Consider the following 25,421-nt stretch of genomic DNA (forward strand, 5'->3'; position numbering starts at 1 on the left):
TGCCAGGGGGATCCCGGTGCCTGGGGGATCCCGGTGCCTGGGGGATCCCGGTGCCTGGGGGATCCCGGCCACTGACTGCCAGAGATCTGGAATCACGGGATTATGGCCAAACCAAACACTCACAGCGCAAAATGTTCTTAGAGATCACAATCACACCACTAACTCCCCTAACCCTGCCCTTACGATGATCATGATGCCGACGACTGGGACGTCACCGTCACTCCAGACGTGCACCCAGAACCTCGTGCGCAGTGCCATCTGGTTGGATGGTACAGACTACGAATTTGACTCAGTTTGGCTCCGCAAAGGAACCGATCCGTCACTTAACATGTTTCTAATGGCTGTCAGGTCAATGTACATAATAGCACGCGTGCACGCTCACACGTGCACACACACACGCACACACACACACACACACACACACACACTCACACGCGCACACACACACACACGCTCACACGCACGCACACACACAGGTTTATAATTATATCTTTGTGGGGATTCTAATCCCAACAAGGCGACCATAACCCCTACCCAGCCTTAATCATAACCATAAGTAACTTATAAAGACTTTTAAAGGCATTTTTACTGTTTTGATTTCATTCACAGATCTTTCTGGGGACCCAAAAATGGTTCCCACAATTTCAAAATGCAGGTTTTTATTACATTGTGGGGGACATTTGGTCCCCACAAAGTAATATAAACCTAATCCACTCACACACACACACACACACAGATACAGTTAGACCCTGTAACTGAATTAGGCTGTACTAAAATAGAGCATGTTAGTCTCACCTTTGCCTACTAAAGACACGTTTCCTGTCTTGCATCAGTATGTAAAATCTTTACGGTTCACATGGATCCCATACATTGCTTACCTAATACTTACCTAATACATATACATAAATTAGGAAACTATATAATCTGCTTATATAAATATAAACGTGTCTATGTGAGACAGCCTCCGCTTACCTGCCACCCGCTCATCCGCCTCCCGGTGGCCATCATCAGAATAGCGGGCAAAGTCCAGTGAATCCAGAGTGCTGATGCTTCCGGCCCTGTCTGGAACACAGAGAGACACATCGGCGCCGGTCATTAAGGCCGGGTTTGAAGTGCCTTCTTTATGATCGCTTACCGTCTGCTGGCAAACTTCTCAGCTCTGTGACCAGCACAAGAGCCATACAGCAAAACTGTAGCATTCGTTTGGGTGGGACTAAGAAATGCACATCCAGTTAGTTTGAGGCTGATAACCTTGACACTGCCTGTCTTATCATTCTAGAAGGACCTCATCCTTACCACTAACTTTCTCCAGCAGCTCAAGAAGGACCTCATCCTTACCGCTACCCTTCTCCAGCAGCTCGAGAAGAACCTCATCCTTACCGCTAACCTTCTCCAGCAGCTCGACAAGGACCTCATCCTTACCGCTAACCTTCTCCAGCAGCAGCTCGAGAAGGACCTCATCCTTACCGCTAACCTTCTCCAGCGGCTCGAGAAGGACCTCATCCTTACCGCTAACCTTCTCCAGCGGCTCGAGAAGGACCTCATCCTTACCGCTACCCTTCTCCAGCAGCTCGAGAAGAACCTCATCCTTACCGCTAACCTTCTCCAGCAGCTCGAGAAGGACCTCATCCTTACCGCTAACCTTCTCCAGCGGCTCGAGAAGGACCTCATCCTTACCGCTAACTTTCTCCAGCGGCTCGAGAAGGACCTCATCCTTACCGCTAACCTTCTCCAGCGGCTAGAGAAGCTTCATACACGGGACAGCAGAGCGTAAAAGTCACAAGCTCAAACTGCAAAACTCCCAAAGCCTTGGAGACCATGAGGACCACCTGCATTCCCCAATACTTCCAGAAGGAGTGATCCCCACCCAACAACATGAATCACATCCCACTCCTGATGCAGTTACCATAGCAACCCCATCCGGCTCCTTGGAGGGCTTATGATCTCAACCTGAGACAGGGGAGGAGTCTCCATGAAGACATTGCCAAAAGTTGTAGGAAAACATCAGTGGTGTCCTGCTCTGTTTCTGTATGCTAGGAAATCGACTGGGATGGCAGCAGAACCAGGCGAACGGGAGATTATAATCAGATCAGAGATCAGACCACAATTCTGTCCTCCCCTACTAATGGACCAGCATCCATTGTTTTCTCTTCGATGATGTAGGAAAAAGGAGAATGAGAGATGCATGCTGGGAAGCAGGCCTATGAAGGACGCTGACGTTGTTTAGCGATGGAACAGGCTGCAAAGGGCCAAAGCATTAACGATCCGATATTGGCAAAAAAGGCCGACATGTTGCTGCTTGATATTTTGTCTTCATGTTTTTATGAAGGGCATTGAACAGGGTTTCAAATCAGTAGAAGGCCATAAGAATGTGAGACATTTCCCTCCCCAGCAGCCAATGATGTTCCTCGATTTCAAAACGGCAAATATCGTCCTCGTGGTCTTACATCGCCCTCGTGGTCTTGGCAAGACCAGTGTTGCCATCTTGCCTCCCAACTTGGGACACAATGAATCATGGGTTGGTCTCGTTTGGTGAGGATGTAATGAAAGATGATGTGAAAGTATGGTCACACAGGCATCTCACGGAACACCCCAGGTGTTTAAAGGGCCTTTATAAGGACCCGGGTAAGGAGATGCCTAAGTTCAGTCAGACATTATCACCGGTGTATGAAGACAACAGGAAGCTGGACAGATAAGGCACTCTACATATCACATGACACCCAGCAATTCCATCGATTCAGCTTGACGCCTGCCAAGCGGCAGCTCTGTGCTGAGATGTTCTGAGATGTTCTTACGCCACACTGAGCTGGAAATCTGGAACACAAAGGGTGAGTATATCTGTGTAGAAGCTCAAAGGGAAAGGCGTTCTGCTTGAGGCGTTATACGACTCTGGGGGTTAGGATTCTGTGTCTGTGATTGGAAGGTCGTTGGGTCTAATCCCTTAGCTGTCAGAGTTGTTACATCTCTACTGGGCCATTGAGCAAGACCCCTAACCATGAGAAATGCCCCAGAGGTGTCAGACAAAGGACTCGACCTTGTGCTCAAACCTCTCACTTCTACGTGTGTGTGTGTCTCCGACAAGAGCGAGATGGAACATGCCAAACCTAAAAAATGCCTATGAATCCGCTATTTAAAGCCACGCCGATTGTTTGTTGAGTCAGCTTCTTTGGTCTCACCACCACGCTAGTTGAAGCGGACGCCTCTTCACGTGCTTTAACGGCTTTGTTGTACTCCAACAAGTGCTTCTGCTTTAAATGATGAAATAAGTTTGTGGTGTTTTCTCCCTTCGCCACGACGACCCGCTTGCATGTTCTACAAAAAATTGTGCTTTGTTGGGTATCTGACGGGCGAAAACCAAACCAGTTCCACACCACTGAAGTTGCACCATTTTTACAAACCAATTCTGGTTCATCTGTTTCATTCAACGATCCGCTTTCGCCCTTCTCATTCTCCGCCGCCGCCATGCTTTTTCCGCCATGTGCGTATGAGCGTATGAAACCAAAGGCACTGCGCATGCGCGTTTTACCAATATTCTATCGCGATTTTCTTATCATTGCCTAACATTGTACCGGTATTACCGTGAAAGGTATAATATGGCCCAGCCCTATATCTGTCCATGTCTTACACAAAGACATTTTCTTTTTAAGTGTCATACTTTTTTGACTGACTCATTCGGTTAGTTTGAGTCCCAGATTATGGTAAATGGGGAGGAATGAGAATATGACCCCATTTCCAGCCCCGAGGACTGACCTGTGGCGTGGTTCAGAGCTGACAGTGTGGGCCAGTATGATGTCATCATGTCAGCCCAGGGATGCTAAGGGGGCAGGAAGGACGCTGGGGGGTGGGCTTCGCAGGGGGGGTTGTGTTTGGCTGAGACAGAGAAGAGAGTCCCCTGAAGTACGGTAGCTAATGTTACATTAGTGAGATTCTAACAATATTTAACAGTAGGACATGCTGATACACTACACTGTACGTTAAAATGTGATGATATTTACATACCATTAATGCAGAAGGAAGTGTAGAAATACAGCAAGTTAAAGATGATAATTCTTTCAAAGGGAAATTACTCACCTTCTTCCCCTAGAACCCCCCCCCCCCTCTCGCCCCGGCACTTTTAAGCAGGCTGATCCTTCCCTGGTTGGGGGAGCACTTCTCTGCTCCTAAAGGGTGGGGGGTGTTTGCATTAAGCTTTGCAGTGCAGTGCAGACAGACCTGTACCAAATTCTACTAACAGACTACATATAAACATAGACTAATGAGTCAAAACACTATGACCGCTTCCATTTGAAGAGCATAATGGTGCAAGTCAAGGTCTGGGATACATTAAGCGGTAAACCAAGACTGCACATATTTTACATGCTGAATGCATGACTTCTCCTAGTCACACAGCCTCTGCCATGTTTACAGAATGCTGTCATGTTAATGGTCTGTGTGATGTGACCTCCTGCAGGTGGATACAGTGGTGACCCTTGGTGGCCTGGCTGGACGCCTGGACCAGACCATGGCCTCCATCGAGACCCTCTTCCATGCCCAGAACATGACGGAGCTGCCTATCATTATCATCCAGGGGTGTTCCCTGGCTTACCTCCTCCGGGCAGTAAGGGGGCGCCGCTTATCTCCCATTCATCCCTTCATTATGGGTGCTCCTGCAAAGTGATTCAAAGCGATGAGTCCAGATATATATTTTCATATATGCATCCATGACTTTTTTACATTAGCAAACAGGAAAACATGAAATTTAAGCGATTTTCAAAGTGTTGTGCGATATAAATGAGCATTGAATTGGCTGGTTTCTTTAGCAGTGTGCTAATGAGCATTGAATTGGCTGGTTTCTTTAGCAATGTGCTAATGAGCATTGAATTGGCTAAATCTGTTGGCACCACCATGTGACCGTGGACGTCACTAATCGTATTGCGTTTATCATAGGTCTGAAGCATAATAAGCTAAAGGAGGCCACCATTGATTTCATAATAAGAATCCTTTTATTCACCAAGTTCAAAAAGTACAAAGTGTTTGTTTTGGTGCAGGTGGCGTCATGGAGACAAACATACAAAAGTACAAAAAACAATGAATAGAATTAAAATAAAATATAGACAGAAGTAGAAATAAAAACATGCAATTCATAAATAAGCATGTAAAGGAAGGTTAGACTGCCAGATGTAGGGTACAGACCAATTTGTGGTCTGTGCAAATAACCTTGAAAAGTCAATAAGAGTATGCAATTCATGCAGTATATACAATAAAAAAAAGTAATACTAAATATTTTCATTTACTTTTTATCCATTAAAAATGGAGTGTAGAGGAATGGATTCCCCTGCTGATAATCCAATATACACCTCAGACAGAGAATTGAGTAATTCTGCGGGGTACGATGACTTACTTTAAGCGAATTCAGGGGGAATCCAGCAAGACCCAGACCTGCAAATGATGTGTTTGTGCTGTTTCTGTTCAATTAACAGTGAATTATAAATATGATGGAAAATACCCGTCGCCTGTACACTGCGTTAAAGGCAAATTACCAAGGCAAAGCTTCTAATGCAGTGCTTCCGTGTTGGGATTAAACCGTGTTTATACAATCAAAATAATTAGCCAGCCACCAGTGGTGTGAGGGTTAGCGCAAGACACCTATGGGTACGGAATGAGTACGCGTTTGTTCACTGTTACAGCAAGGCAGCAGGATTCGCACGCAGTCGGTCACCCTAATTGGCATCACCTCGTTCATCGTGCCACCCTGTGCTTTGAAGACAGATTGCACCATCCCTTCCTTTGAAGTATGTGGGGCCCGAATCAACCGAGCCGGGCGTCAGGGGTTCTGAAATTATCACCCCCGCTGCTGTGAATCGGCTGTTCTGTGCTCCAAGGCGTCCTCCTACCAGCAGGCCTGTTACCCAGCTTGTGCTGTGGGCCTCCTGACAGACCCGGTGAAAGGGCCTGCCACTTTTAATGTCACCCCCTCCCTGCCGCTTTTAATGTCACCTCGTGCAAGAAAATGTTACTTCTCCAGCTTTTCTAGCACCCAGGGAAGGAAAGAGGACTTCCACTGTATACATAATATCCTCAGACCAAATTAATCTTCATGCATTCATAAATATGTACGTTAATGTGGTCTTTTACTTAGGACAACAATCCAGTCCCTTAGTAATTATTTTGGGCAGTAGTTTCTTTATAAGTGTATGTTTTGTTTTACCGTCTTGGGGAAAGGCTAGTTAATTTTAGCCACGGTCACTATTTCTTCAGAGGGAGCTGTTATTAAAGGGCGTCTTCATTGTTAAAGCAAACAAACCCTATAACACAGTGTGTTTTGCTCCCCAGTTTCCTGTAGCATGGATGGGGGGGGGTTCTGGATCCCCCGGCCCCCTACCGGCCTGACGCCGTCTTCGTCTTCGCAGGGCGTGCGGCACCGGCTGGACGTCAACACGGGCCTGGAGGGGGATTGGTGCAGCCTGATTCCTGTGGGGGGGCCCTGTGCGACCAGAACCACGGGACTCAAGTGGAACCTCGGTGAGCCAGTGGCCGGTTAACGGAACCGTCGCTCCGCATGACGACTCTCATGATAAGGAACCGTCGCTCCGCATGACGACTCTCATGATAAGGAGCCTGCTGTGGGGGGCGGTGACGGTTTATTATGGACCAGATGGGATTCATATACTTAACGGGGATGATTATAATGCATCCATAAGAAATTCAAGCCAAAGGGGGGGGGGAAATAAGTGGCCGTTTGTCAGAACTCCACAGAAACAAGGCAGCAGCGAAGCTAAAGGCTGTGTGGTGAGAGAGGATGCCGCCGAATGACACGCCTCTGGAACTCGGGCTGTAGTCAGATGGTGTTACAAACAGACACATTTAAAAGCTGTAGGTGCTGCTTATGAATGGGTCTGAACATGTACATTGTATGTCCCTCCCCCCCCCCCCAGTATTTTACTGCCCTAATCTGACCAGATGTCTCAGAACATTGTTGGTTCACTCTGTATTGGAAGGTTTCCCCCATTAACACTCGGAGGAAGAAGCGGAGATTTAAAAAGCATTAGTTTCATTTGATTCTGTAGCACATGACAGCCAATGCATGATCTCTAGCCAATCACAGAAGTCCCCTCATGACTTGGAGCATCATGGTTGGTCAGTCTCTGTCCCCCGTTATCCAAAGAGTGCCTTATTGCCTCGAGTTTGCACATATCACCTCCTCTACAGCTGGAGCCCCTGGGCGGTGATTGTCTGATGCCGGTGATTGTCCGATTGTCCATGTTTCTGTTGTAGCAGACCGACATTGAAGCAAGATTTGTTTTCACCTGCCTTGACAAGCATTAGTCTATGAGCGTGTGCAGGGAGGGAAATAACTTTAATGGGAGACTTATGTTGATTTTTGTCTGTGGTAATAATGTGACTGAAAGCTAAGATGAACTTTATTGATCTCAGAGGGAGAGAGACGTTCTGAGAGGCGGTTTAAAAGTATTTAAAAGGTACCTAGAGATTCTTTCTTTAAATTAAAATAAAAAACAGTAGTATTGTGATTGATCAGACACAGTGGGGTGGTGGGGGGGGGCAGGTGTGACTGGAGAAGCTTCCCCTTGGTGACACGGCTTTTCCAGTCTGACACGCTGTGATATCGCCTCTGTCCTACCTGAGTCCAGCTGAAAGGCCGTCACGGGAATAACGGGCCGGCGCTGCTGCGGACTGCCAATCTCCCGTCAGCGTGGGCAGCGTGAAATCCCTCAGACATGGGGGAGGCGTCCCCAGTGCGTCAGTAAACGGGGGCTTAGCCTCAAAGGAAAGCTGGGACCATCTCTGCAGGGATTCCAAGCTATGCAGTAACTATTAAAACTGCATGCATTTAATAATCACTTTTGATTGTACTTTGCATATTTTAGTTGTTAATGCACTTAACCAGTGCTCACCTACAGACACGGACACATGATGAACTTTAACAACGTCTTACTGGCAAAAATATAAATAATACATAAGCAACTTCATATTTTCCTGAATTAAAAAGCTCCAGAATCTCAAAATAATTTCTCAAATAGGAAAATAAGTCCAATCTAATAAATAATATTACACTGATGACTAGTAATATTACACTGATGACTAGTAATATTACACTGATGACTAGTTAATGGGTTGGTTAAGATGGAAGTAAAATACATTCAGGGTCCTTCTAGGACTCAGACTCTCAGAGGCGCACATTTCAGGATTCATACCCAAACATCACGTCCCTCTGCTCCTGTTTTTAGACTAAGAGCTGCTTTCTGGGCTCCAGTGATTCGAGGTTCTGCAGTCAAAATGAGAACCAGCAGCTGCATAATCTGCGGGTTCGGGAAGCCCCCTGACTGCCAGTGGCCGGGCGGAGCGGAGACTGAGGCGGAGATGTAACGTCTCGATTAGCCGCTCGGCCGAGGAGCCGCGTCAGGTGGGGGCGTGGCTGGCAGCCCCGGTCAGGGTGCGATGCTTCCAGGTGTTTCCATCTTCTCTTCGCAAGCAGTTCACCGGAATCTAAGGAATCCTGGAATGCTGCATTTTAGCCTGCAAGCCCAAAAAGGAAAAGCTTTTTAAGTTGTAAATTTGTTTGCAGTGTGGGTGTTTTTCGAATTGCTATTGAAGTCTGCAGCCCCCAGCCATCCCGCTGTTTAGCATAACGTGCAAGATGTTTATTTCAGCTCAGTGCTCAGCTCCCCTCCCGAGACACCGGCTCTTCCCTGAGAAACTCTCCCCCGCCGTCGGAACGGGGCAGGAGACGGGACTGGGTGCGCGGTGGCGCGCCAGCGGAGAGCGGGGGGCCGGGGCGGGGGCGGGGACACGCCTCTGCACGGCGCCCCATTGCATATTCATACATCATCAGCACCGGCACCCGCGAGCATCCAGCGCGCGGAAGCCGCAGGCCTGCGTGACAATGTCTGCGTGAGACACACATGTAGGTCCCGCGTTACACAGGAGAAACAAGGAAGGCAGGCGGGTGATGACTGTGCTAAGAAAATACATTAACACTTTTTGGTAAATTAGGAAATTATTTAAAATTTATTTTCATGGCAGTCTATACGCTGAAACTATATGTGAGGTGGTTATTTTTTAAAATGCGATGTCGTGGGACAGACATTCTCCTCAGCCTCATGCCCTGTGGTTCCTGGGACCTTGTGATGGATGGATGGATGGATGGATGGATGGAGGAGTTAAAAAAGCAAACTGTCAGATGCAATTGTAAGATTCCTGTGGGTTTCGCTTGGGGCAGCTGCCATTTGTTGGGAACATGTACGAAGTTGCCGGCGTCGTGTGTTATAATGATGACATTCTGTCAGCCTTATTATCACAGGTTTGAGCGAATAGTGAAGCTGCACAGAGCAAAAATAAGCGGCAAATTAAAAGTCAGTCTGAACTGGTCCAAAGGAAGAAATTCACCATTTGATTGTTTCATGAGCAGCTGCCTTTTCATTGACCTACTGTTACCAGCCTAGATCAGCCATGAAACGGTGAACAATAGGACGTCATTTTCTTAAAGGTGCAGACAGACTTTTATCGTGAAAGCTGTGCTGGATTGACGCGGAGTACACGTGATATCGGATGCAGATCGTCCTTTTGCTATCTGGACGGTTTAGCTGCTTTTATCTGGCTGCCGGTATTTTGGCATAGCGCTTAAAAGCCCATTGTGCACAATCGATTTGATGGGTATATACTTTATGGGCTGTAGTGAGTTTGTTCCTTTGAGACTGTGAAGGGGACGATACCAGTGCACGCTGCTGTCAGACGGAGTTTGGGAGGATGTGTACCCACATCTGACATGGAAGATTAAAGCCTCGCAGGGTATTTGAAGGGTACAAAACTAGGTTAAGGAACTTTTTCCATCTGCACAGTGACAGGGGATTTTGGCGTAACTTGTAACATGTGAAGAGGCACAAACACTCACACGTTTCCCTGAAAACAGAGAACAGGAAAAATGCCCCAGTGAGGTAAAGCGGGAAGGCAGTGCTACAGGATCACGTAAAATGCCCCAGTGAGGTAAAGCGGGAAGGCAGTGCTACAGGATCACGTAAAATGCCCCAGTGAGGTAAAGCGGGAAGGCAGTGCTACAAGATCACGTAAAATGCCCCAGTGAGGTAAAGCGGGAAGGCAGTGCTACAGGATCACGTAAAATGCCCCAGTGAGGTAAAGCAGGAAGGCAGTGCTACAGGATCACGTAAAATGCCCCAGTGAGGTAAAGCGGGAAGGCAGTGCTACAGGATCACGTAAAATGCCCCAGTGAGGTAAAGCGGGAAGGCAGTGCTACAGGATCACGTAAAATGCCCCAGTGAGGTAAAGCGGGAAGGCAGTGCTACAGGATCACGTAAAATGCCCCAGTGAGGTAAAGCGGGAAGGCAGTGCTACAGGATCACGTAAAATGCCCCAGTGAGGTAAAGCGGGAAGGCAGTGCTACAGGATCACGTAAAATGCCCCAGTGAGGTAAAGCGGGAAGGCAGTGCTACAAGATCACGTAAAATGCCCCAGTGAGGTAAAGCGGGAAGGCAGTGCTACAAGATCACGTAAAATGCTCCGTGGATGTTACAATTACTGTTAGCTGTCGTCGAGCCGGTGCCAACACCAGGCAGCCATACAGGGGGCGTGTTTCTAGAATTTTCTGTCTTCAGGTTTCCCAGTGTCAGGCTTGTTGATTTGTTTTTATACCAATCGAGATGTAACCTCGATTTGAGTTGCTGAAGTTCCACATAAAATGTTCTCAGTTGCATATATGGTTGTCCTACAGAAAGATTCATTCCAGAGGACCTTCTGTGGCTTGATGTGCAGGTTAGAGGTTGTGCTGATAGAGCAGGGGGGCAGTGAGGGGGCGTCGGCTTTCACCTATAAACTATTAAGAATATTACACATCATTTTTATAAGAGAGGTGCGGATTTCAGCTTCAACTTCTCTACATATGAGTGCCAGAAATTGCTGAAATACGTGCAGCTCTTGCCTTGAGCAAAATTTACCCACATAGGTCGTCTAAAATACATTGGTGAGGTTCAGGGGGGTTTGAAATTCTCTTTTGATTAAAGTTTCAAATGTACAAATAAAAAGACATTGTCCTAAATCACAACTCTCTCCTCGCTGATCACTCCTTTTTTGCAAATATTTCAGCAGCTAGACCTGCCTATAAAATATTTACGCTGCCCTGGACGCTGTTGACAACTCTTCCCAGTATCGCAGCTGGAAAGGCTGAGCCCAGATTTCCCTTCTAGAGCAGCCTTTCCCAGTCCGGTCCTGAGAGATCCATACACCACCTTTTTGCTCCCTCCCAGTTCTCCACCAGACAGTCCACATTTTTGCTCCCTCCCAGTTCTCCACCAGACAGTCCACATTTTTGCTCCCTCCCGAAACGTGGGCTGTCAGCGTCATCCTGCCTTATAGAAACACTACATGCTTAAGCTTCTTAATCTGATGCTCGTATCACTAGAGTGATGGAGTCACCAAGCACCATGATCCCTGTGTGTGATTCTCTTTATGCTGACGTCCTTCTGACCCGAAATGTCTAACGTGTAGATCGAAAATGTAACTGATTTCTCCTTTTAAAATGTATCTGTATATAAATATTATCTTCATCTTATAATCCTGATGTTGCGGTTAAGAGTGCAGAGTCCTAATCTGCTGAGCCACATGCCATCCTCCCGATAGCCAGCCCTAAATCTGGGGGGGGGGGGGGGGGGGCTGGAGCCTATCCCAGGCGGCGTCAGCCTGGGGTACGACCTGGATGGGATGCCAGTCCATCGCCACAAAGTCCTGCATGCAGCCAGTTTATTCATAATCATTAATGGCTGGAGACCCTATGGGATATGCAGGGGGATTAAAATGTCTGTCCTGCTTTGTTCTGTGAGGGATCCTGTGTTGGACCTTTGGTCCTCGGTCTTCTCAGAGGAAGGCCTGTCTGCCTTCCCGTGGTTTGTTAGTTTGGGGTTTTTTCATATACCCATTTTGGGAAGTTAACATGAAAAAGCCGTCAGTCTTACACTGCAAGTTAAATGTTTACATAACACAGAATTAAGTTACCCCAGTACTGGATATAATACCATGGCTGTCTAGGCAGATCATCAAGATCAGTGATCACTAAGGTGTGATTTCTGCATTACTGTGCTGTCCGGCTCCCTGTATACTCATACAGTATACTCATACAGTATACTCATACAGTATACTCATACAGTATACTCATTATACTCAGTATACTCTACATATTCATTTTATTTTCTGCATGGATGTCAGCCCATGCTGTTTTTGTTTCTTTTGTGACTTTTGCATGCATGTGGAATCCATTTTAATTTGGGTTTCGGAGCAGCATGCCCTGCTGTCAAACTGAGATGGTCTCTTTCCTCTGATACTGTTTACTCTGATACTGACCCTCTTACATCAAAGATTTGCTGTTATTTGGTTCATTTTAATCCAAAACAGACACTCATCTCCATCTATCCTTAATGATGGGATGCCGGGCTTCCACATCCCACCGTCTCAGGGCTTCCTGGCAGATGGAAACAAGATATGAGTTGGAGGCAGAAGTGAGGGAAGCTGGAGATCTCGTAAAGAGATGCAGCTCTTTGGCTGATGAATAATTTAACAGGGCATGGTTTTATCGCGGAACTTCCCAGACATAAAGTATCTCACACGCCCTAGAGAGACACGGGGATCGGCGAGTCGCAGCTGGTATCTGTACAGAGACAAGGCCGCTAAATCCGGCTCTGCTGGCCCAGTAATACTCAGTCTGCCATGAGTCCCGTGAAGGTGGAGGAACATCTCATTTGCCTGTTGATGAGGAGCATGGCTGCTCCAGACTCAGCTTGGACCTGAACTTCTGAGAGAGGCCCTCAGTCCTCAGAGGGGCAGCATAGAGCAGGGTCCCCGTAAGCCACTGAGCCTCGGGCCTCGGAGAGGCAGCATAGAGCAGGGTCCCCGTAAGCCACTGAGCCTCGGGCCTCGGAGGGGCAGCATACAGCAGGGTCCCCGTAAGCCACTGAGCCTCAGGCCTCAGGGAGGCAGCATAGAGCAGGGTCCCCGTAAGCCACTGAGCCTCAGGCCTCGGAGGGGCAGCATAGAGCAGGGTCCCCGTAAGCCACTGAGCCTCAGGCCTCGGAGGGGCAGCATAGAGCAGGGTCCCCGTAAGCCACTGAGCCTCGGGCCTCGGAGGGGCAGCATAGAGCAGGGTCCCCGTAAGCCACTGTGCCTCAGGCCTTGGCAGACAGGCTTAGGTGACTGCGGTGCAGACGGTGATCAGGAGCACCATGTGGCTTCCTGTCCTCCTCGGCCTCCAGCCAGCAGCAGAGGAGCCGCATCTAGCGGTGCTGTCACAAGCTGCGACTGCCGCATATCTCCCAGCATGCCTCAGGGGTAGCATTGAGGATCTCCATAGAGACCCAGAGCCGGCTAGCAGCCATCAATCCGTCGCATCCACCAGCCACGAGCCCTAAAGTAAGCAAAATACATAGATATAATGGCAGGTAGACAGAGAGTATATGAAGAATACAGTATGATGTATATATAATGTGTATATATCTGTGTGTATGTTTCCAGATCTTTTGGTGTAATGTTAGCTAATGTAGTGGATGTGGATACTTGATACCACTAGAGGGCGCACAGCAATCCAGGCCTCCACAGTGTTTACCACGGCGTGGAGCTAATGGGGGTCGCAGGCGGCCGTGCTCTCGCTTTAACCGGCTGCTGCCGGTCGCCCTGTCATCACCCGCTCAAGTCCGGCTCTCAGCTTCAGTCCGAGAGTGAGAGGAAATAGCATGAATACCTGCGTTACCTTTTCAATGTACCTGCATCTGGCTGCTGATTCAGTCTCTCAGCCGCTCCTTTGAAGTGGCAGGATTCTACAAGTGTCTCAACATTAAACAAATTACTGTTAACGGAAAGTACAGACGGTGTGTTTTAGAAAAAGCGTCCATGTGAGGACATGGCTTCTCGCTCTGACCTGGGGCTCATCGCAGGCACAGTGACATCCAGCCGCATGCTTTCAGGAAAGCTGCACGGTCACCGTGGCAATGGGAAGATCAATGGCTCCCTCTCAGCCGTACTTCATTTGTCTCCCAGCTCTCGTGAATTAACATGCCGTTAAATGGCCACGCACCCATAGCAAAGGGTCGACACTGTACAGTATACAGCATGAACAAAATCCCAGTGTTTCAAAGGTAAGAGGACAGCAGGCCGTGATGTTCCAGTTGCCACTATTTTCCGGTACTTTCAGCTAAACGCCTCACACATCCGTACCTTAGTAGCTGAAACTGCTGTTGGCTGTTCAGACCACAGACTGTCTACTCCTGCGTAACAGGATATTTTGAAATGTGGGGGGGATTTTTGTGGCCACCTGAATGGGGGTGAATGGGGGTGAATGGAGGAGCCTCTTTGACTATAAGCGGTACACAGAGACGGCTGCGGGTGTAACGCTCAGAAAAGAAGGGATCTTCTGTCGTCCTCAGACACGGACGCGGCGGCCGTCACGTGCTCCCGGAACAAGCCGCTCAGTGACACAGAAGGTCAAACAGCACGACCCTCACAAGGAGGAGTGGCCTCATCATAGAGAAATCCGGGTGCATGCAGCCAGTCGCTGGGGCAGATCACAGTGATCAGTGGAGGTAGTTTTTGTTCTGATCATATGCCCCACATTTATAGAACTTCACCTGTGGTGGAATTTATCACCTTGCACTTTCGTCCTCTCAATCGTTATTATTTAAAAATGTTTCCCCCCATCATCCCTCTTTTATTCTTTACTCGGAGTGCAGCAGGCAGTGATTGGGGTGGGTAGGGCATCCTCGTGGGGGTCCCTGACACGCTGGCATTTTCGGCACTTGGTGGAGGAATCCTGCTTTTTCCCCCATTTTTAATCGTCACACTGGCCGCCCCGGGTTTCCTCAGCTTGTCTTTTCCCGGCTTTTCCCGCATTGTGAGCTCAGCGCCGAGCGCCTTGCTGTATCTCTGTATCGCTGTTACGTATTATCTTCTGTTCAATGTCTCTGACGGTGCTTCACTGTCTCTTCTGGACGAAGGATGAGCACTGGAACATTACAGGAAAGGGAAGTCCGTCCCGATTGTGGGCACAAAACAGGATCTAGGGATCCTCTGTTTGATTTTTGACATTTTTGACATTTGGTTCTGCGTGGAATTAATTTGAGTTTCTGTTTTTCAGTAAACTCCCACTGCAGGTGGTAATCAGTAGCTTAATGAAATTTCCCTAAAACTCGAGGCTCTGTTGCTCTTCTTCATAAAATTGGCCCAGTTAAACCAAAACAGTCATTAGTAGCGGCAGCCGCATCTTACTGGCTTGGTTTGTGACTCTTTTGGGTGCCTCTGACTTACCTGTATTTTGTTCTTTTGCGGATTCTTTTCTTTGAATTACACTTTCTTGAGAGGAGATCCCTTGATCCCTTGAGCCAGAAAGTCAGTGACGTAGCACCATCTAATGGTGTGTTATGGTATCACAGACTTTGAGAAATTCCTCTGACATAAACTTGTCTTATTCTGACCTATGACGCCTGACTGTAATATCCAGAGCTACGTCTCATACATTAATGATGAGGAAGGTCATGCATTTCAGCGCTTGGGCTCCTGCCTTCAGTCTGCATGCCTGCATACGGAGGGTCACACTGAGCGTCAGGCTAACCTGGCCGTCGTGAGGCGCCTGCACACGCTGTCACTCACGGCTGAAGTCGTACTGTGATATCAGTCATCAGAATCACGCCTCTGGGTGCCCACAAGCCTCCATGTCCTCTGCATGTGTTTGGGGTATCGGGTGACCCGGAAATGACCCGAGTGCCCTGTGGTGCATAACCGTCTCACGGTGCGTCCCGCCGTACGGCCACCATACCGCGGTTTGATTAAAATATTAATGCCTTCCTTCATTAAGCCGTGAGCCCGAAAGTGCTGGTCTGATGTCTTTGTTTATAAATTGCTAACTGAACATTAAAGTCCAGGATTTTTGTCTGTAATCCCACTGCTGTGTGAGTGTAACCTGCAGAATAGTTTCCACAAAGAACAGTAATTAGTGTGTTAATGGAGCATCGGGGTGGTAATATTTACTAGAGTGGCCTCAGCTCGCGCCTGAAGTGAGACCTGACAGAACGTGCACCTGCTTATGCTGCCATTCATTGGCTGAATCCAGGCGTCTGCAGTCGTGTTGTAAAACACAGGGGTTCCCAGCAGATGGCGCTATAAACAACATAGCCCTCTATTGATTTGGATTTTATCAGGACTGTCATTACTATTCCTTGCTCCTGGTGCTGCTTCCGTCTCTCTGGCTGCCTGCAGACTCTTCAGGCACGGAAGATACTGCAGGGAAATTGTGCCATTTGACCGCAGGAATCTTAAAGCCATAATAATAACAGTAATGAACCAGCCGTGATCGTGCCTCCTCTCCGTGACAGCAGCACCGTTTCAGTTCACATTCCACCAGGGCCTGTAAGCCGTATTTATATGAGTACATAACCCCACAAGAGACAAGTCTGACAATAAATTAGAGTCTTATGAAGTTACATGGTTGGTTTTATATTTAAATTCAAAGCACATTAACTTTAGTCCTGATAGAAAGGATCTTGAAAGCATCCATCCATTTTCTGTAACTGCAGCTTACTCGTCCTCATAATGTCGGCGTTGGTAATTGTGAAAATACTGTTGAGGTCTGTTTAAGAATAGAACTTCGATATAGCAGATCATTTGACTAAATGATAGCGTTGTTTGTCCAGTAGAGGCCGCTATACCTCCATGGTATATGGATGTTGAACGATTCAGGAGTGGATAGATTATGCCTGTAAGTAGTGAAGTTAAGATGGTGCGTGTTGCTGCACGGAATAAACGTTTGTTCACGCCCCCATCCGTGTGATCCTTGACTCACAAATCTATGCAACCCGACAAAATGTACAGATATGATGAGGCTAACCGTATTAGCTCGTCTATGGGATTTCTTTGTTATGTTAGCATTTACGCTAATCGTTTATTTCTAAGTCTGTATGTGTGGTTTCTGATTGTATTTATCGTGTTGTTTCAGTTTCACAAGTATCACCAAACATTGATAAACGTCTTAAGAACAACGAAGTTGTCTGTTTGGAATCTATTTAGCGATCTGCCAAATTAGTCAGCTCAATTATCTAATGAGGGCAGAATGATCTGTAATTAAGTGCATTTTCAATACATAATTTGTCCATTATGCTTTAAACGGTTGTTTTTAGATTTTACATAGCGATATAAACAGTTTAATTAGAAAATGTTTGCCATTTTCTCTGATTAGGATTAAGATCTGGGCTCATGGAGGGCCATTTAAGAACAGTCCAATGTCTTTTTCTCAACCATTCTTGGGAGCTTTTAGTTGTGTGTTTTGGGTCATTATCCTGTTGGAGGACCCATGACCTGCGATTGAGACAGAGCTTTGTGACACTAGGCAGTATGTTTCGCTCCAGAATGCCTTGATAGTCTTGAGACTTCATTGTGCCCTGCAGAAACTGAAGGCTCCCTGTGCCAGACGCAGCAAATCAGCCCCAAACCATAACGGAGCCCCCTCCCTGTTTCACACTAGATATGGTGTTTTTCCTTGTAAAGCTTCATTTTTTCATCTGTAGACATAGAGCTGATGTGACTGGCCAAAAAGCTCCAGTTTTGTCTCATCTCTCCAAAGGACATTCTCCCAAAAGTGTTGTGGTTTGTCAGTATGCATTTTAGCAAATTCCACTCTGGTGGAGTCCTACTGGATCTTCTTCCATTCTCACTCCAGCGGTGACAGATGGTGCCATCAGACAATGATGGACTTTGACCTGGGAGTTCAGCTTGTGTCTCTTTAGAAGGTCTCCTTGGCTTTTTGTCTACCTTTCTCACTCTCCATCTGCCCAGTCTGGGGTCAGTTTTCCTCTTGTGGCTGCGTCCAGGGAGGTTGGCTACAGTCCCATGACCCGTCATCTTCTGCTTGGAGATGGTCTTACAGCAGTGATCGCCAAAACGACGCCTCATGGGCCATTTGTGGTATTTTTTGTTGCCACTAGATGGTGCTCTTGGTTTGCGTTTTAGCATATTTTGCTTTACTCGATGACATATCAAAGGGATGGATTTATACATAAGGGTGCCAACAAATTTCCCAGCGTCTGCAAGATTGCACAGTAAGTGAGCATATGATTGGTTGGAAACTAAACCTGGGACTGAACATATACACCTACAGTGAAGGAATAACCTTCACTCTTTCGTTCACTTGACCTTCACTCTTTCGTTCACTCAACACCAGTTTTGTCACTCCTTTGGCTCTCTTGTTCTCATTCTGAATGAGAGACCCAAAGGAGTCTGGGATGAGAGAGTCGTACCTCGTTTGTGACTGAAATACAGCATCTACTAGTGTAATATATGGCCTACATGTGCTGCATCTTCCTGTGTGCTGCAATTGGATTTTCGAGATGCAACATTTTCATGATTGAAAATAATTTTAACCAAGGTTTGTCAGCGCTTATGAGTCTCACACAGCACAGTTCTTTTTTAAATCACACAAAAGTGATGTTTATAGAATACAAGGTTACATTTTAATTATATCTGTGCATAACCTCCTAAAATCATATTTGAGAATCTGAAATTAACTATACATTCCATGTTCACAGTTGCAACCTGATTACAGTGGCTTGTTAAAAACTCTTGCTGCCAATCTAACCATGGGCTGGAGATAGACACATATGCAGGCTTCGTGGGCCGGGGACAGACACGTACGCACGCTTCATGGGCCGGGGACAGACACGTACGCACGCTTCTTCATGGGCCGGGGACATACACGTACGCACGCTTCATGGGCCGGGGACAGACACGTACGCACGCTTCTTCATGGGCCGGGGACATACACGTACGCACGCTTCATGGGCCGGGGACAGACACGTACGCACGCTTCTTCATGGGCCGGGGACAGACACGTACGCACGCTTCGTGGGCCGGGGACATTATTATTTTCAAACTTCCAGACATCAAGCCAGGGCAAGTGTGTGGCTCAGCAGCCCGAGCCTTTGAGTCTGTGATCAGAAGGTCACTGGTTTGTGCCTCATTATTATTACTATGAAATAAAGCCATGTCCTTACATTGCACTGTATGGCCTTTGCAGGTAAACATGTTCCTATGTTTGTATCTATGACGTGTCCCTTAAAACAGCAGTGTGCCATTAGAACTGACCAGGTGTGTCGTGTGATGTCTGTATGTATTTACATAGATAGATAAATACATACATACATACCCATCCAGTACTGTGCAACATGTGAATCACTTATGTCACCGTTTTTTCATAAAATATTTCTGATTAGGATGGCATGACCAATGTTATTTTCCCCAAGGTTATATTCATTTTTATGTCTATTTTTGAGTTTTATTGCAAAATAGATTTTTTTTGCCCAGATGATTATTTTGCCTCATGTAAAACATTCATCTGCTGTTTTTTCCTTTGTGCATAACCTCCTAAAATCATATTTGAGAATCTGAAATAAGAATAATATACATTCTATGTTTGCAGCTGCAGCTTGATTAAAGAAAATAGCGGCTCATTAAAAACTCTCTCTGCCAATCTAACATGGACGGCTCTCCATCCGGCAGATGGTCAGGTGCTGCAGTTCGGAAAGCTGGTCAGCACATCCAACACTTATGAGGCCCACGACGCAGAGGAGGACAGGAAGCCTGTGCTGGTGCAGAGCGACCGGCCGCTGCTGTGGAGCATGGGAATTCACAGGAAGTAGGCTGCGGAGCGTGGGAATTCACAGGAAGTAGCCTGCGGAGCGTGGGAATTCACAGGAAGTAGGCTGTAAAGTGGATGCAGGGAGCAGGAACGAGTTCAGTGCCATGTGCCTTCAGTCATAATTCACACGTGCGTGTTTTACTAACATGACTATATTATATTTATATATAATATATATATATATATATATATATATATATATATATATATATATATATATATATATATATATATATATATATATATATATATATATATATATATATATATATATATATATATATATATATATATATATATATATAAATATAAATAAATGCAAATTTTATATTTAAAAATTGCAAAAGTTATATAAAAAAAATCCTCCATGTAGCCAGAAATCCAGGCACCAAACCACCTCTGAAAGACAAAACCAAGAGGAGTTAACATCCAGGCCAAAGTGATTCAATGAGACATGCACACTACATTAACTACAGCTGGTTCCTCCATAATTTAAATAAAATTACATCTGGGGAAAAAGTGTAACTGGACCAAAGATTCTGGTTATCACTCTTATGCAGGAGATATCAGCAGTAATGCAGTGGATAAGCATCCAAGTCAGAAAGTGCACTGCACTGTTCACTGCATCACTGCAGCATGTGTGATTAAAGAAAAAAGCAAAATTCTCTGTTAAAACCATGCAAGGTTTTAAGGCCACAACACTAAACCTGAAATGTAAAATTTCAACTCTTCCAGCGAGAACGGGAGAGTGAAAACAACGTGCAACACTGTAGCCACACTTTAATAAAAAATTACATTTGTTAAACTAAACATGCCTTTGTAATGCTACTTACACAATGATGATGATGTTGATGTGGACGAACTTGACAAAGAAGCAAATCCCATAACTGCAAAACCAATTGGTGTAGCCATGACGATCTTTTGGAATTATACAGGGGGAAAAGCAAATTAAGCTCAAAAGAACATGAAGGCTACTTCAAAAGAGGAAATAAAAGCTTAGTACATGGAAGCAGTCTTTTTACAGTAGTCACTTTGTAATGCATTACAAAAACACGACCCCTGTATTTTAGAAATGGATTTAATTAAAAATCCAATATGTACGAAACTGGATGATACTTATTTTTAAGTAACAGAGCAGAACATTGTAAATTAAAAGTACACTTTGTACGTTGTAGACTATTTCCTATTTGCAAACTTATATAACAGCACAACTAGGCAAGCAGCTTTCATTTCACTGTCGGATCACGTTTTGATTTCGTCTTACACTCAACAAGCAAGTCTCACCTTTTCAGTCTGGCTTTGTGCAGCTTTTTTGCAGCTTACTGCGGCCTTCATTACCTGGTCCATTTCGACTCACGCTATTAAGCTGCATGAAAAACTCACAGCACTCATTTGTTAAAATGCCCCCCCCCAAACCAAGCAGTTTTATAATAAAATAATGTTAAAATAAATAGCTTTGTAAAAAAAAAAATTAAAAACGAAAACGCTGCTTTTTTTTTTTTTTTAAACACGAAAACGCTGCTAGTTTCTCACCTTTGCAAACCGACGCTGACGTCATCTTAAAAGTGCGCATGCCTGAAGCATTCTTTGCATTCTTTAGTCTTATTTAATGTCCTTAGTTTGATACGTATACTTTTAACTATATAAATTCGTTGATTTTATTTTTTTTTTTTTTATCTTTCCTGCATATTATTTACAATTAAATGCATTAATCGCGTATGAAAATCGAACTTTTATTTCGACACAATAAGCGGAAAAAAACTCCTTATTCTTGCCAGGTTTGTGTTAACCGTAGCCTCGGTTTTCATTATTAATGTATTTTTCACTCAAACCATTTAAATCGCATAATGACAAGTGAGTAAACGCTGCTTTGTTATTAAAAAGGCGTTTACCCTCCACCACATCCAAAAAAAATCCTACGGCGCGCCATTGAATCCACGTCCATTTCCGCTTTGACAGCTTCCACGTTTGATACGAATCTGATATACACTCACCTAAAGGATTATTAGGAACACCTGTTCAATTTCTCATTAATGCAATTATCTAATCAACCAATCACATGGCAGTTGCTTCAATGCATTTAGGGGTGTGGTCCTGGTCAAGACAATCTCCTGAACTCCAAACTGAATGTCAGAATGGGAAAGAAAGGTGATTTAAGCAATTTTGAGCGTGGCATGGTTTTTGGTGCCAGACGGGCCGGTCTGAGGATTTCACAATCTGCTTAGTTACTGGGATTTTCATGCACAACCATTTCAAGGGTTTACAAAGAATGGTGTGAAAAGGGAAAAACATCCAGTATGCGGCAGTCCTGTGGGCAAAAATGCCTTGTTGATGCTAGAGGTCAGAGGAGAATGGGCCGACTGATTCAAGCTGATAGAAGAGCAACTTTGACTGAAATAACCACTCGTTACAACCGAGGTATGCAGCAAAGCATTTGTGAAGCCACAACACGCACAACCTTGAGGCGGATGGATTACAACAGCAGAAGACCCCACCGGGTACCACTCATCTCCACTACAAATAGGAAAAAGAGGCTACAATTTGCACGAGCTCACCAAAATTGGACAGTTGAAGACTGGAAAAATGTTGCCTGGTCTGATGAGTCTTGATTTCTGTTGAGACATTCAAATGGTAGAGTCAGAATTTGGCGTAAACAGAATGAGAACATGGATCCATCATGCCTTGTTACCACTGTGCAGTCTGGTGGTGGTGGTGTAATGGTGTGGGGGATGTTTTCTTGGCACACCTTAGGCCCCTTAGTGCCAATTGGGCATCATTTAAATGCCACGGCCTACCTGAGCATTGTTTCTGACCATGTCCATCCCTTTATGACCACCATGTACCCATCCTCTGATGGCTACTTCCAGCAGGATAATGCACCATGTCACAAAGCTCGAATCATTTCAAATTGGTTTCTTGAACATGACAATGAGTTCACTGTACTAAAATGGCCCCCACAGTCACCAGATCTCAACCCAATAGAGCATCTTTGGGATGTGGTGGAACGGGAGCTTCGTGCCCTGGATGTGCATCCCACAAATCTCCATCAACTGCAAGATGCTATCCTATCCATATGGGCCAACATTTCTAAAGAATGCTTTCAGCACCTTGTTGAATCAATGCCACGTAGAATTAATGCAGTTCTGAAGGCGAAAGGGGGTCAAACACCGTATTAGTATGGTGTTCCTAATAATCCTTTAGGTGAGTGTAAGTTTCCTCCTGTCTGTAAATTAGATTAGATTAGATTAGATTAGATTAGACTTTATTAATCCCACAATGGGGAAATTCTTTGAGAAAACAGCAGCAATAATGAAAAAGACAGTACAAAAAAAGGACAGGATCCATAGGATCAGTGAAGGCGATTTAAGACTGGACTCGCTATTTTGTCAATAAACACGAATATGATTCTGGAAAAATAAAGATATTTTATTGCCGGGTAAGATTATACTCAACTGATTAAACCAATAATAAAACACATGTTTAACTTAAATATTGGGATTTAATAGTTCTCAACGTAATTAGTCGTTAAATATACTGCAGTGCATTACAGTAACTACGTAATATTTTGAGCTTTCGATTGTAAAGCGAATTGGCAATAATAATATTTAATTACTTAGGCGTAATCATGGTCGAGTTCGTTTAATGTACAGTGTTGTTTAAACATGGACCGGGGGCTTTGTTGTAATGCTTTGAAAGTATATTAAGCTTGTTTTACGATGTTGGGCAGTAAGACTTTACAGTCCTGTTTAATTCTGGTTTTAATAATCCGCAAACACTATATTCGGGTTTGACTGTGCAGGGCAGATAGGCAAACAAAGCTAAATGAAGCTGAAACGTGTATATATACATATACAAATATAGACTATATATATTTTTTCTTTGCTTTTTTTTCTTAGTTCATAAGCAGTTTGATTATTTTACGTAAAGACAGGCTTAGCGCCGGACGGATTAGGACGATGCGTCGTTTTAGATAATGCAGTCTGCTAAATAAATTATTAAAAATCATGTGAAATTATGTAGATAAATGTATTTACAGGGTGTCTACGCAATACGGGAAAGTATGGAATTTGATTTTGGTGTTTTCCAGGTGTTGATAAGTATGTTTTATATGTTTTTAATTGGAACATATTGGCCTACAATATGAATATGAATCTGAATTTCCTTAGTGTTTTTGTTTAAATCACCGACGTGACGCCAAGGGCCCCCCAAGTATGGAATTTTAAAATGTAAAGGGATTATATATAATCCAGTTCCTCTGACATTTATTGGTCACTTACGGTTAGCAGGGCTCTCAGGTCTCACGCATTGATCATGAGACACACGCATTTCAACCGGCTCACACGCCACATCTTGTGTTTCTCAGACTGAGAATTCAGGAATAACCCCTACCAAGGTGTCCCGTTATATACGATTAATGGGCGAGGCGCAGGCATACGGAGCGGAGTTTTCCGCCGGGTTTATATCAGTTCCAAGTTATAGACTTAATAGCCACCTACCAGCCAATCAGAAAATAGCATTTGTTGTTTCCGGGTAAATTCCATAATAAGTTAAACATTATTACATGGATGCGCAGACGGTGTGCAGACACGGTGGGAGTGGCAGAGCAGGATCCGATGAACGCGGTAGGCGGGGCCCTCAGGTCTCAGGCTCCGCCGTTAACGGATGTGTTGTTGCTGCGCGTTCGTGTGTTTGCAGCGCGTTTCCGTATTTGCAGCGCCTGTGTTGTCAAACTGATGGAGACGTTTTCTTAATTTGTTGTGGGTTTTTTTATGTTTGCATGTGTTTTCTGAAGTTGCGGCATGGTTTTTTTCTGTTTGCATGTGTTTTCTGAAGTTGCAGCGCGTTGAGCTCTCTCGGCCACCGTACTATTCAGAGTTTATATGTCAGTGTAAAGGCCGCGTGTCGGGCAAGCGAGCAGGAAATCCAAGAAACGGGGTTTATGGCAGAAACACATGCAAATGGTAAACTACGTCAATGACAGAACTGGGGAAACATACTTGAACGCAGAGTAACGAGGGGGGCGTGGCACAAGGAAGGATCGTACGAGCAGGTCATGGTAGTTAGTTTTTGAAATCCCAGTAAGCGCTAAGGAATTTTCCATTGTTTTTGATGGAATCCCTGATGGAGTAGCTATGTTGTTGAAGAATTTTTACTCTAATAATCCGGCTATTCCATCTGTGGATCCTGTTGAATCTGCTGTTGGTAAGGTGTGTTTTTCTATATGCTTCTCAAGAAATAATTAAAAAATTCGGACACTCTACCCAAAACTATACCTCCGTTCATTATGTTGTTTCATACTGGAATGGGATAGTGGATAATATACCTTGGAAAAAGGTGTGGACTTTACCTTCTAAGTTTTTATTAACAAATAAAGTTAAATAAGTCCCCTTTAAATTGACACATAAAGTTTATCTGTCCAAATATTTTCTATCTAAAAGGATCGGGGATATTGACACCAGCTGATCTTTCTGTGAATGTGACTGTAAGACTAATGTTCATTTATTTTGGTCTTGCTCTTCTGCTGAAAAATTCTGGTCTAATATGCGTAACATGATCCAAACTAATGTATGTCATAATTTTCAGTTTTCTTGTAAAGATGTTTTTGGGGTTTTGTGACTGGAAGAATACAGATAAATTTAATACTATTAATTTGATGTTTCTCTTAGCAAAATTTTATATTCATAAATATAAATACAATAAATATAAGCAATTTTCCCTGTTTACAAATTAGACCTAATAAACTATATAA

The 25,421-nt window shown here is 45.0% G+C and overlaps 2 protein-coding genes and 1 long non-coding RNA gene across 3 annotated transcripts in view; 2 read left to right on the forward strand and 1 right to left on the reverse strand.

Annotated features, from left to right (window-relative positions):
* The window catches only part of LOC111841218 (uncharacterized), a 167,562-nt gene that overhangs the window by 80,373 nt on the left and 61,768 nt on the right, over nucleotides 1–25,421 (forward strand). The window lies entirely within an intron of this gene.
* Nucleotides 1,591–19,822, forward strand: LOC140588810 (thiamine pyrophosphokinase 1-like). Its single transcript, XM_072711082.1, has 4 exons — nucleotides 1,591–2,828; nucleotides 4,451–4,597; nucleotides 6,390–6,501; nucleotides 19,534–19,822. The coding sequence occupies exons 2-4, from the start codon at nucleotides 4,502–4,504 to the stop codon at nucleotides 19,671–19,673; spliced, it is 348 nt and encodes a 115-aa protein (XP_072567183.1). The 5' UTR covers nucleotides 1,591–2,828; nucleotides 4,451–4,501; the 3' UTR covers nucleotides 19,674–19,822.
* LOC140588812 (uncharacterized) lies at nucleotides 19,980–22,156 on the reverse strand. Its single transcript, XR_011990009.1, has 3 exons — nucleotides 20,957–22,156; nucleotides 20,506–20,590; nucleotides 19,980–20,071 (listed from the first exon to the last, which is right to left on the reverse strand). It is a non-coding gene; the product is annotated as an uncharacterized lncRNA (long non-coding RNA).

Source organism: Paramormyrops kingsleyae, chromosome 4, assembly GCF_048594095.1.
Source record: "Paramormyrops kingsleyae isolate MSU_618 chromosome 4, PKINGS_0.4, whole genome shotgun sequence".
NCBI lineage: Eukaryota > Metazoa > Chordata > Actinopteri > Osteoglossiformes > Mormyridae > Paramormyrops > Paramormyrops kingsleyae.

Bases quoted from the DNA above. Each gene is read 5' to 3' on its own strand.
- LOC140588810 (XM_072711082.1), top strand. From the start codon at position 4,502: ATGGCCTCCATCGAGACCCTCTTCCATGCCCAGAACATGACGGAGCTG. The intron at 4,598-6,389 runs GTAAGGGGGCGC...TCGTCTTCGCAG, and splicing joins TGGCTTACCTCCTCCGGGCA to GGCGTGCGGCACCGGCTGGA. The intron at 6,502-19,533 runs GTGAGCCAGTGG...TCCATCCGGCAG, and splicing joins GGGACTCAAGTGGAACCTCG to ATGGTCAGGTGCTGCAGTTC.